The 13502-nt window shown below is 42.3% G+C and overlaps 1 protein-coding gene across 1 annotated transcript in view; it reads right to left on the bottom strand.

Annotated features, from left to right (window-relative positions):
* IRAG1 (inositol 1,4,5-triphosphate receptor associated 1) overlaps positions 1-13502 on the bottom strand; it is a 152985-nt gene that overhangs the window by 122292 nt on the left and 17191 nt on the right. The window contains exons 5-9 of the mRNA XM_054969988.1: positions 9288-9352; positions 5661-5840; positions 4711-4849; positions 3349-3410; positions 2924-2982 (exon numbers count right to left, since the gene is read on the bottom strand). Of these exons, the coding sequence (XP_054825963.1) occupies positions 2924-2982; positions 3349-3410; positions 4711-4849; positions 5661-5840; positions 9288-9352 (505 nt within the window). The remainder of the gene's footprint in view (positions 1-2923; positions 2983-3348; positions 3411-4710; positions 4850-5660; positions 5841-9287; positions 9353-13502) is intronic.

The raw sequence follows: 13502 nt of genomic DNA, 5'->3' as shown, positions 1-13502 counted from the left end.
AATGCAGAAGTCAGGACCACTGGATGTTCTACAAAAGGCATATAGGATAAATTGAAAACTTGATTACATTATAGTGGCTGACATTTTGCAAACAGTTTTACAAGAATACCAAGAATTCTGATTCGAACATGGGAATTTGAAGAAGTCCACAGGTCTATAACCACCTTGATTTATTAATTTGGACTAAACTGGAATTCTAGGTTCAACAGCGCTCATTCATCTGTCTACACTTGTACTCAAGACAAAACTGTATTCACTCAGAGAGCTTTTCACACGTTGGTGGGCTTTTTTCTCTAAGCAAGTATTTCCTTTTGCATATATTAAAAGGGGGAATTGAGGGAAGATGGTTGCCAGCATGAAACAGCTAGACTGAGCATTTGTTCTCTCTGCTGTTAGTATTTATAGCCTGGGGTACAAGCTGAAGGGCTTTTTGCCTATGGATTACAGCCTGTGGCCCTGGCCAGCTGGATTGACCTGGTGGATATCAGCCTAGGATGTTTTGTCTATTTTTGCTTGTTTTTTATACTGTGTTTGTAAATTTCTTCAAGGTATGTTTTTTATATACTTTGAGTCTCCATTGGGGGAGAAAAGGATAAAATTATACTAAATTTATTTTATTTACATCCACATTTCTCACTGAGATTCAAGCTGGATTACATAGTAAAAATCAATACGATCAACAGCTGGGACATTCAATAAACAATGCAATAGAGGCATGCAAATGCAAAATTTGCAGAAATTTGAAAACAAGCATAAATCCAATATGAGCTAAAATAATGTTGAAACAAAGCATAAGTAATGTAACAATGACATATTAAATAGTATAGAAATTACCCAGTAAGAACGTACTTAAAGCAATAGACAGTATATAGTAATAAAATCTACAGTCCTTATTAGAGATGGGCATGAACCGAAATACGAACCAAAATTAAGCACGAATCAGGCTGGTTCGTGGTTGCGAACCAGTGGTTCGTCAGATCCCATTTCTGATGACCCACCACGAACTTTAGGCTGGTTCATTTGGTTCGTTTTTTGGTTCATCACTGCAGACAGCCTCGTGCCAATCAATCAGTTTCCTAGGCAACAGGGGATGGACTTCCTGTAGACCTTCTGCTGACCTGGAAGTGAACTTCTGCTGGCCCTGAAGTGACCTTCTGCTGACCCGGAAGTGATGGTTTTCTGACCTGGATGTGATGTTTTCATGAACCAAACGAACCAGTTCATGAACCAAGGGCAGGTTCATGAAAGTTCGTGGTTCGTGAAATTTGATGAACCACGAACCACATGGTTCAGTTTTTTTCCGGTTCGTGCCCATCTCTAGTCCTTATCTCTTAATGCATCTCTTTGAATCATTTCCTTATAGTGCAGCCCTCATACCCATGTAAAAATCCTTCCTGAGTCCTGAATAATTCCATTTTGCACAGTTTGCAGAAAGCCAGGAGAGCGGGAGCCCTCCTAACATCATCAGCTGCTGTGGTGGAGTATAGGGAGAGAGGTAGTCTTGTAGATATGAGGGGCCAAGGCTGTGAAGGGCTTTGTATGTGCCTATTGTTGGCAGGGTTTATCCTGTGATATTGTCAAATGTAATTTTCCCTTTCTATTTTTGTTAGGTTAATTTTTTTAAAACCAACAAAACAGCACCCCAAAACTATGCCATGTAATCGTCAAAGTTCCTTTTTGAAGAGCTTGAAACAGATGCCCTTTATTTTAGGGACATATGTGACAGTCAGTACTGCGAACTGAGTCTGGTAACTGATGGGAAGCCAATGGAGTGACTGTAGAAAAGGAGTAATATGCATGTTCCACCTAGTTTTGGAGCTGTGGCATTCTACACCAACTGGAGTCTCCAAATTATTTCCGAGGAGAGACTTATGTAGAGTGCATTAAAGTAGTCTATACTCAATGTTACTGTGGAATGGATCCAGGTGACAAACCAGCTGTGTTAAAATAGGGACCAATCTTCCAGGCTAGAGAAAGCTGGAAGAAGGCCGTTTTTGCAGATGCATTAACTTACTTCCCTAGCAGCGATGCTGGATCCAGTATAACCACTAGGCTCTTAACCGAGTCTGCAAGGTTCAACTAAACCCCATCCAAAGTGCAGAGCACAATTTCCTTCAATATTTCCAGCTTCCCAATCAGCATTACTTCTGTTGTATCTGGGTTCAGTTTCAATGTTTTTCCTTTCAGACATTTGACCACAGCTGTCAGGAAGAGAATCAGAACCTTTACTGTATCACCACAGGATTTGAATAGCAAGATATAAAGCTGGGTGTCATCTGCATATTAATAACATCCAATTGCATAGCTACAAATGATGTCTCCTAACGCCTTTAAATAGATGTTGAATAACATGAGGGATTAGATTGCACCCTGTAGAACCCCTAAAGATAATTCCCACACTGAAGATAGCTGGTCTCCAACAGCATCCCTTCAAGTCCATTCCATGAGGAACAATTTAAACCAGTCCAAGGCACATCCCCTTACACCTACTTCTGCCTTCAAATGCCTCAACAGGATGGCATGTTCTATGGTATCAAAGAGTGCAGACAGATCCAGCAGGAGTAATAAGGAAGCATGGCCTTTGTCTACATTGACAGAGGTCATTAACTAAAGCCACCAGAGCTGTCTCCATTCCATAGCCCAACCTGAAAGGGTCCAAAGCGCAAGAGTTATTCAAGAAGACCTAGAGTTGGTCAGCTACCATTCTCTCAATCACATTGCCTAGAAAGGGCAGATTAGAGACTGGATGATAATTGGCCATGTCATTTTTGGGTCCCACTAACAGATTTCCTTTCCAATTGAGTTACCTGTTTCTCCCAGTACAGTTTCCTACCAGTCTTTTGAGCAATCAACTCACTCCCCCAGTTGTCAGTCTGGCAAGTTAATGAAGCTCAGTGAAATATGTTTGTGTCATCTAATTTACAATAGTAAAGCAGTATAGCTGTTCTTTCTATCATCTAATGGTTGTTCTCTTCCCAGACCCTGGGCAGAGGCAAAAAAAAGTAAGCAGAGCAGATCCACTAAAGCATCTCTGCAGGCACAAAGAGTAAGATTTTGGAGGTCATTTTGGGCTGTCATGGGAGGGAGAGCTTCTAAAGTCCTTGTACTCGTCCAAATGCTGCATTGGAACTACTACCCCATCATCTCCATCTAGAAAGGAATACCTATTTATTGCTAACATCGAAAAAAAATCTCTATACAAAGTAATGGATGACACACAATGTTATAGTCACCTTCAATTTTCTTGGAAGTGCAGGCTTTCATGATAGGAAAATGAGATTTCACAGTTATATATGTTAGATTTCAAAACATAAAATGCTAAAGAGTTTCATCATTTTAGTTTCTTACCTTGCCGGGCTCTCTGTTTCTCATATCCAAGGCGATTTCTTCCTGTATGGAATACTTTTCATCTGTTCATACCAAGAGATCAGGACAACACCATTAGACATTAAGTGATGCATTTGAACTGTATTCTAAATGCTAGAAGGAAGAAAGCTTCAAAGAAAAGTACAATTCTTTCTTTTCAAATGTGCAGTTTTATAGAGTTGGCATTTGCTTTGCTATAGCTCAGGCAACAATAGCCTGGCAACCATACCCCATTTTAATAAATCTGGGCAATCTCATACCTAGCAACAGTTTCACTTATCTTCCTACTCAGACTTAAATAATCAGAAATTATGTTCATGGAGCTGCTGCATCCAAATATATTGTCTAACAACCGGCAAGTGTATGCCTATTACAAAGGCTCACCATCACTTGCCTGACAATTTATTCAGTTTCTGTGAAGGGCTTGTCACAGATGTTGACAGCCCATAGAATTTTCTGAAGGAGAGGGAAAATTCAGCAAGGAGAAAAGTGTGCATGGGATCAAGAGATGATAGAGACTAAATGCTGCTGGCAAAAGAAGGGGCAGAGAAGGAAGAATCCGGGTGCTTAAAGAAGACTTTGAAACCAGTTGATGTTTGCGCACTCTTAGGGCTTCCCCGCACATTTGTCTTATTCCTCATTTTCTTAACTATCAATCAACAACATTGGAATCAGTTTGGGTATGGTTCTTCTGCATATCTGCTCTCCCGCTGCATTTTTACAGTTGTGGAGTTGATTTTCTTCCTCATACACCTTAATAAAATCAGAATTTTCAAGCAAGGGTGTTGTCATTATTGGTGGCATCATTGCTGACATTAGCCCCTCCCCTTATTTTTGTGCATGCTTGTATCAATGTATTGCTATAAGGGCTGACTTTAAAAACAGATTGAAAATGAACATACTGCCTGTCTTTGAATGGGGAAGCCTAAAAGGAGAGCAGCTCCACCACCCATCCCCAAGTCTCCCTACCATGGTCCAAACTGGAACATCTGGCCTGGGCTAACCCAAAACAAGAAGGTGGAGGCCAGCACCAATGACAAACTCCATCTCTGTGGGGATGGAGCCCAAAGCAGATGTGGTTATGTCACTTTCAAATTATGCTGATTTTTCTGTTACCAGAAGTGGCCACTCTCCTTCCCTGGGCTACCAGAGTTTTACACTTGCTATGAAAGTTACTGACAGCTTTTGTTAAAGATACCTAGTTTTCTCAGAGTTCCAGTTCCTCCAATGATTCAGGAAAATATGACAGGAAACACACTTCAGGAGAATATAAAGAGTAATGCAAGCTTTTTACTTGCCAAATCTAATCTTGGGGAAAGGTACTATGTAGGGAAGGTCTCTTACCATCCATTTTTTCGTTGGTTTGATGAACCAAACATTGCTGAGCTACTGAAAAACAATCAGGTAACTTATTTTCCATGTAAGCAAGAGTTATACTTCCATTGCATTGGTTGAAGTAATCAAAATCGATCTGTTCTGCAGACTGAACAAAGGTACAATTTTAGTTATATTAAACTGTATTTTATCAACAAACATTTGTGTATTCTATGGAAAAAGAAGCCCAGACAAAAGGAATATGGAAGAGGTGACCTTGCTATACAAGCGTACTATCCACATGCTGCTTCTATTTCTTTAAAAACAGCAGACAAATTTTTTTTCTGAAGAGAAAAAACACATGGCCTTCAATAACTAAATACAAAGTGGCCTAAAGCAAAAAGTGTTCCATGAAATGGGCAAATAGCTTTGCTGGTTTTGACTATTTTATTAAGGAAAAACTCAGGCTGACCAAATAATTCTGCATTTAAGCAGTGTTGTAGAGAAACACTCAGCCCTAAAATACTAAAAAGCTCACAAAATCCAAGACAGATTAGGAAAAGAATAGAAGGAAGTCACAATCAATTACAGCTAGGGGTGTGCAGCCCAAAAATATTCAGGTTTCCTGCTTCGTGTTTACCCGAAGCGGGAAATTTTTTTGGAAATAGCTTAACTCCAAAGCGGCAAGCCACTTCAGAATTATGCTATTTTACTCGCTTCAGTATGCTCTGTAAATATTTGGAGCATACTGAAATGAGGGGGGGCAACTCCCTCACCCGCACCTCCCACCCTCCTGGGACAAGCTCTTCACCCCCCACCCACATACCTGGTTGGAGGGAGAGCGAGAGGGACATCAGCTGGGAGGTGGGGTTGCTGCAGCCATGGTGGCAGTGGCAGCAGCAGTGGCGGCCTGGAGCCTGGAGCCCTATGCCGCTGTACCACCTCCTGAGGTGCAGGCTTAAGCCTGCAATCCCCACCACCTCAGTTCGCCCAGCGATGTTGGGGACGAGGAGCTCCTCATCCCCGACATCGCCGGGCAAACGGAGCGCCCGGAGAGAGGGGGTTTGCAGGCTTAAGCCTGCAATCCCCACCTCCGTTCGCCCGGTGATGTTGGGGACGAGGAGCTCCTCATCCCCGACATCGCCGGGCAAATGGAGCACCTGGAGAGAGGGGGGGGTTGGAGGCTTAAGCCTGCAATCCCCGCTGCCTCCGTTCACCCGGCGATGTTGGGGATGAGGAGCTTCTCGTCCCTGATATCGCTGGGTGAATGGAGCGCCCGGAGAGAGGGGGGTGTTGCAGGCTTAAGCCTGCAATCCCCGCCTCTGTTTGCCCAGTGAGGTTGGGGATGAGGAGCTCCTCCTCCCCGATATTGCTGGGCGAACAGAGTGCCCGGGGGGGGGGGGGTTGGGAGAAGGCAGCTCTCTCAGTCAATGGGATTAGATGTTAGGAGGAACATTTCTGTGCAGAAAATAAATAAATATGGTACCAACGATGTTGTTCTTGCCATTCTCATAAAGACTCCCTCCTTCATAAATATCATTGGAACAAGAAATGCTAGCAAAGTAGATGAGCATCTCAGAACCAAGCTAGATGTGACAAATTACACATGAATGTCACATGAACATCAGTTTAAAACAAGCACAAGCACATTCCATAAAATCACTTACAATGAAGCTCATGCATGTAATATTGCTGTTGTGTTTTTTCTCTACAGGGATGGGGAGGAACAGGAGTACCAGTGATGAGGGCCATTGGTCCTGTTGAGCTTGCCACATTGGCCAGTGGCTCTGCTGGGATTCTCAAGTTTGATGTTAGGTCTGTTGGGCTTGTTGGTTCTGTTCATATTTGGACCCTTTTGGTCAGTGGTTGCTCTTGTGTATTTGGTCATTGTCTTCTTTGAATTTCCCCCAAAAGAAAAAATGGAGATAAGAATAGCTGGGGGACCTTATTCAGAGGCCCATAAAATTGGACCATTTGCTTGAAATAGGGGAGGGGTCTTTAGTGGACAGGAAATCTGTTTCCATTGGAGTATTGGTCTTCCATCTTTCATATCCATGTAGTCTAGGAAGTCCACGATCTTTTGTTTTTGATTGAGAAGATAGCTTCCATCTTCCTCTCGCTGTATCTGGATGCCAATGTAAAAGCTAACATTTCCAAGACGCTTTACCTCAACCTCTTGGTTTAGATGCTGAAGTATTTCATCACAATCTTGTTGATTTTCATAACAAAGGAGAAGATCATCAACATAAAGTCCATTTGTTGTCTTTCTTTCTTGAGTACAGGCAGCGTTCTGCTCCGCCTTGCTTGAATCCTTCTTTGCTGAGCATTTGGTTCAGTTTCTGGTTCCAGGCCCTTGCAGCCTGTTTCAGTCCATAAATGCTCTTCTGCAGTTTGCATACAAGTCCTCTTTGGACTGTTCAAATCCAGGAGGCTTCTATATGCCAATAAAGGCTAACTTGAACTTGTAAAATCCAGGAGGCTGTGTCATATACACATCTTCTTTCAACTCTCCATGTAGAAAAGCAGTCTTCACATCCAGATGCTCCACATGCATCTTCCTTGCGGCTGCTATGCTCAGTAGTGTTCTTACTGAAGTGTGTTTCACTGCTGGTGCAAAGGTTTCATCATAGTCTTCTCCATACTTCTGGGAGTATCCCTTTGCAAGTAGTCTTGCTTTATACTTCTGTACTTCTCCATCTGCATCAAGTTTGGTTTTGAAGATCCATTTGCATCCTACCGTTGTCTTTCCAGGTGGTAGTTCTGTGAGAATCCATGTTTTGTCCTGGATCAGGGAGTCAATTTCTTCTTTTGAAGCTTTTCTCCATTTCTCTGCTTCTCTTGCTGGCATTCCTTCTATGTCTTCCCAGCTAGAAAGTTCTGGTACAGCTTCTGTTTTTGCCAGGTAGAAAAATTTCCTTGGTGGAACTCCTTTGTTTGTTCTGGCTGAGCGTCTGACACTTGGCTGTGCTTCCCCTTCTCTTTCTGTGCGCTCTGCAGATGTCTCATGTGTCTGTCAGGTCATACAGTTGCACAATCTCTGGCTGCTGTGCTGCATCAGCTTCTCTTTGTGTAGATTCTGTGGTGCCTTGCTTGCCTTCTCTCTTTCATCAACATATATCACGTTGTGAATCTTCACCATGTCTGTCTCTGGGTTGAGGATTCGGTATCCTTTGCATCCCAGTGCATATCCAACAAATATGCCTTCTTCTGTTCTGAGATCCATCTTAGACCTCTTTTCCTTTGGAACATAAGTGTAGGCCTTTGATCCAAACACTCTTAGATGCCTTACATTGGGCTTGCAGTTGTACCACAGTTCAAATGGTGTGCTGCTTGCACCCTTTGTAGGCAGCATGCTCTGCAGATAGGTAGCAGTGTTGACAGCTTCTCCCCAATATTTTTGAGGTAGCTCTGCTTCTTGGAGCATACTTCTGCCCATTTCTCTGAGAGAGCGATTCTTTCTCTCCACTATCCCATTGAATTTGGGCGTGTAGGGCATGGTCAGGTGATGCTCTATTCCTTCAGCTGCTAGGAAGCTTGTCATCTCCTTCCCCACATACTCACCTCCATTGTCTGTGCGGATAGCCATTGGTTTTCTCTGGAATCTGTTCTGCACCATTTCTAGGTATAGCTTGAATTTTTCCAGTACTTGGCTCTTCTCTCTGAGCAGATAATTTACAGTAAATCTTGAAAAATCATCAGTAAAAGTCAGAATGTACTTACTTCCACTGGGTGTTACTGTTCCCATTGGTCCACAGACATCGCTATGAATCAGCTCTAGTGGTTTTGTTGTTTGCTTCTCACTCTGCTTGGGTGAAAGAAGGTCTGGTGCCTTTGGCTTGAATACAGCGCAAACATTTCTTTGTATCAGGACATTTCCTCATTTGCAAATCATTAGTCAGATTCTGCCTTTCAAGTTGATGTATTCAATCCTTCTATATATATGTCCAAGCCTTCTATGTAAAAGCTGAAAACAGTTCTTATGATTGCATCCTTTAACTAGATTCACTCCCCTTTCAGAGCAATCAAGCATATACAGTCCATCCTTTAATGTGCCTTGTGCAATCAATTCACCTTCATTGCTAATAAAAAATTTATCTCCTCTGAACATAGTATTTATCCCCTTCTGAGCCATCGCTGAGATGGATAGGAGATTGCTCTTCAGTTGGGGTACATAAAGACAATCAACAATCTGCACTTCTCTAACTTGGCTGCTAGGTAGCGCACAGTATACTGTTACATGGTCTCGTCCTTGAGCAATCACGGCTTCACCGTTCTCCACAGAGTTTTTCACGATGTGGATTCAATTAATCAAATAACTCTTCATCTTTACATAAATGGTTTGATGCACCACTATCAATGGCCCATTGGAATACATTTTCATCTTTTGGGGCAACAATTAAACAGTTCTTGTTTGATCTGCTGTCATTAATTTGGCTATTAGCATTAGGTGAGCCATTGACTTTATCTGCATTCCTAAATCCCTTTGTCTCTTTCCCTCGTGGCTGGAAAATGCTGCTAGTTCTTTGTGATTTAAATAGTCAGCAGTTTCTTTTAGCATGGCTCCGTTTCCCACAGAAGCTGCAGGAGAAATCACTTCTTGAGCTAACTTTCAGGGCATGTTCATTGGGCTGATTTTTATCAAACTGTTTACTAAGTCTTTCCTCTTCTAATTCTGCAAGCACATAATTCAGGCTTAAGTTTTCCTGCATTTCCAAAGCATGCACAACATTTTTATAAGACTGAGGAAGGCTACTCAATAAAATTATTGACAAATCTTCATCCTGTATCTCCTTTCCAAGACTTCTCAATTTCTGTGATAATTTCATAAAATTAGAAATGTGCTCCCTTAGGTCTTGGTTAGGCTGCATCTGAATTCTGTATAATTGCCTACTATACAATGCTTTTGTTTTAATCGATTCTTTGATATGCATTTTTGAAAGCTGCTGCCACATTTCACCAGATGTTGGCGTATGAATGACTCTTAACAGCTGTTTATCACTTAAAACATTAATGATAATAGATCTTGCCTTATTGTTATTCCGGGTACAAATTGCTTCCTTTTGAGCATCATCTGTGGGCTTGGGTTTTTCCACTGCGTCCCACACCTCTAGTTCAATGAGCCAAGCCTTGATCCTTTCAGACCATATCTGGTAATTCTCATCACTCTATCGGTCGACATAGAACCCCTGCTGTGCTCCCCAGGAGTCCGCCATCTTTCCTCTATTGTCTGCCATGCTACACTTTTGCATTTGAGCTCCGGCAGAGTTAATTGCCTCCCTAATTACAGCACGTGTTAACCTGGGCCCAAAACCTTGTTAGCAGAGTGCAATCAGAGCAGAGAAGTTACGCTGCGCTGATTAAAGAGGCTAAAAAAGTTTATTTAGGAAATACATACTTGAGAGTGAAGAGAGAGAGAGAGAGAGAGAGAGAGAGAGAGAGAGAGAGAGAGAGAGAGAGAGAGAGAGAGAGTCCTTGCTATCTGACTACATCTTGTAGAAGTGAATGAATGAGGCAGGAGAGAGAAGAAGCAGGATATTGCCCTGTTTAGCCCAATAGGAGACAAGACAAGGAAATGACCCCCAGGAAACAAGAGAGATGCTGCTCTCACTGTTCTAACTAAGTGATCCTTGCTGTCCCCTGCATAGAAGGCTCATCTTCCCTTTGCTGCTGCAGTACACCAGACATTGCAATTTCCAACACTTTCCACTTATATTGCTGAATGCTGTCAAAATAGGCAAGTCTCTACATATAAAATTATGGCACAGGTAACAGATAATTCTACTGAAGTGAACTTATTTATTTATTTGTTATTTATAGTTTGCCCTTCTCACTGAGACTCAAGGTAGATTACAAACGGTTGGGACATCCAATAAACAATGCAACAAGTTTTAGAATGGCAGAAAAATGTGAAAAACAAGCAAAAGACTGATACAGAGCTAAAACAATGCTGAAACAAAGCATAAGCAATTTAACATGACACATCTGAACAATGCCTAAATTACCTAGTAGGAATAACAGCAACAGACAGTACTCAGTATAGTAGTATAGTTCATAGTGTCTATTTATCTTGTGATATTTTCAAATGTAATTTCCTCTTTCTATTTTTGTAAAGTTAATTTTTTAAAAACCAACAAAGCAGTACCCCAAAACTACGCCTTGTAATCTTCAAAGTTCCTTTTTGAAGAACTTGAAACAGATGCCCTTTATTTTAGGGGTAGGGTAAAGTAGCCAAAATAACAACGCTTGCTCCTACACTGGTTTAGATAGATGTAGCTTCTCCATTTATTTTTCTGTTCTATAAAAACACTATATAGGTCTGCATTCCACTAGCTTTATAGGCAACTAGGCGATGAATCAGTAAAAAAGCCTACAAAAAGTCAATTAAAATTAAACCCTTACTAGCTTAAACCTAGGGAAAACTGCAAGATCCAGAAGTGTAATAGTTCTGTGGTAGTCACCAGGAACCTCTCTATGTAGGACTGAACTGAAACAGAGGGGAACTTTTCAGGAACCTCATTTCCACTTACAAGAAATGCATACCCCCAGACTTAACTAGGGGGATCAGTTGCAGGCCACGTGGGAGGAGAGCAGGATGCTGGGTGGCCACCAAGTTAGAGGGCGGCATGGTTTTCCAGCAGCCTTGGTGGGGGCAGAGCCCATGAGTGCCCAGATTCAAACACCAGGGCCAGCCAAGCAGAACTGGCTGGCCCAAGTAGCGAGGGATGGGGAAAGGGCTGAGGACCTGGGAGGTGTGCTCGCCACACAGATCCACCACCCTTCTTGTAGAAGGAGGTGGCCCCGGTCCCTTGACACTTGGCTCATGATTGGCATCCCACCCAGCCCTCCCTTTTATCACAACTTCATAGAAAGCAGGCAGTATGGGCATTGGGCACTGATCCATTTGGGGGAAACAGGGCCCGTGAGCTCTGTTTCCTTTTATGGGGATCCCCTTAAGGGGTCTGGGGAGTTGGACATGGCAAGTGTATGCCCAGTTCGGTGGCTGTCAGGTCCGCCTCACTCCCAGTTGGCAGGGGATCCACACAGGGGTACACACCCATGTGGTATCCCATTAACTTTCATCTCATGGTATCCCCCCCCCCTCACCTGAGGGTCTGAGGGAGTGTGGCAGTCATTGGCTGGCAGGTGGGTCAGCCGATGTTCGGATCAGTGCCAATGCTCTGCGAGCTGTAAATCAATAAAGTTGTGGCCTCTTTTAATGCCATCATGGTTGTCTTGTGTATTTTGTTGCCTTGCCTCCTAGCTCCCCTCCACCTCTTGACACTGGCCTGCAAACACCTTTTTTGATAATTTGGAGGGATGAGGTGAACACACAGTGGAAGTGCATCCCTCCCAACACACATGCAAGTAATGGCGTATCAGTGTAAGGAGTCTTTTTGCAACTGCATTTCAGTTGTCAGACTTGTCATCCTAGAACCAATGAGCATGGCAGCTATGTAACTGAAAGCAAATTCTAACCAACTGTCTTCCTAGAAACAGTTACTTCATCATATAGCTAATGTCAAACAGACATTGAAGCAGCAGCTAATTAGATAGTGGACCAGCATTTTAAAATCAAAGAGATAAACTGAGAAGGGTTGTTTGAAAAACATTTTAAAGTCCCTCCCAAAGTCACACACTGAAAAAATATCATACCTCAGACATTGCACAACCCTATTTATTTATGTATTTATGTATTTATTATATTTTTAACCCACCCTCTCTGCAAGTGGGCTCAGGGCAAGGTACAACATTGATTAAAATACAACATAAAAACAATAAACACAACATAAAAACAGCAATCAATAAAATCATTCCAAGACGGGCAGTTCTGCACTCCTGCCTGTCAGCATACAAAAAGGGCAGGTAGTAGCGGACAGATAGATTACTGTACCCCTTTTGGGGCAGCCAGCAGTATGTAACCTTCCCCTTCAATACAGTAGAACTGATTTTTTAAAATGTGCTTTCTTATGTTCAAATGAGCAACTCTCTATTATGAGTGATGTAAAACCTGACAGCTGTTCCCAGAAAGCAAAGAGACACATTCTGCTCCAACTGAATCTTTTAGAATTGTACATTACAGTCCTCTTCAGATCAGACCATTTAGGGCTTAAGAGAAAAGCTTTCCACACATTAATATAGCATGTACAATGAATGTGCATGGATGTGGAGGAAAAGTGGGATCACAACGTTAAGCTCTGCCACTGACAGATTGTAAGGTCTGCACAAACCTTCTACATATGCAGAGTGTTATACTTGAATGTATAGAGCCTGTACATGTAAGCACACAGAACTCTCTTCATGCTACTAGAAATCTTAGTTTTTCACACAGATACTCCACATTTTGTAGAATTCCTATTGAGACTGATGGAGACTAAACTATGAAATTAGAATGGGAACAGATTCATTCACTGGAAATTTGCCTACTCACACCCACATAAAATGAAAAAAAAATGCTTCTTCTTTACCAGTTCCCTTTCATAAGACATGCACGTGGCTTCAAGTTACTTGCTCCTTATCTCTACTTCTCATAACACCAGCTTCCATTTTCTTTAGATTCAGGCCAATTCTATGACCCAAAGAGTCTACAGTCTTCCCTGGAAGTTTTAGTCTGGGCCTTTCCATGCACTCTCTCTCATTTGGCAGCCTTCCAAAGAATGCCTGACACTGCCATCCAGAGGTCCAAATGTTACATCTGGCATGTGTCTGTTGGGGTTCTCCTGACTCAAATATGATGTTTGCAAAGCCAAATATGATGCTGGTGAACTGAAACTACCAAGTGCAATAGGGCCCAATTCAACTTGGGACCATGGCATTAGGGGAAG

The sequence above is a fragment of the Eublepharis macularius genome, chromosome 2 (assembly GCF_028583425.1).
Source record: "Eublepharis macularius isolate TG4126 chromosome 2, MPM_Emac_v1.0, whole genome shotgun sequence".
Lineage (NCBI taxonomy): Eukaryota > Metazoa > Chordata > Lepidosauria > Squamata > Eublepharidae > Eublepharis > Eublepharis macularius.
The sequence above is the reverse complement of the archived record's forward strand: the minus strand, read 5'-3'. Positions and strand labels throughout refer to the sequence as shown.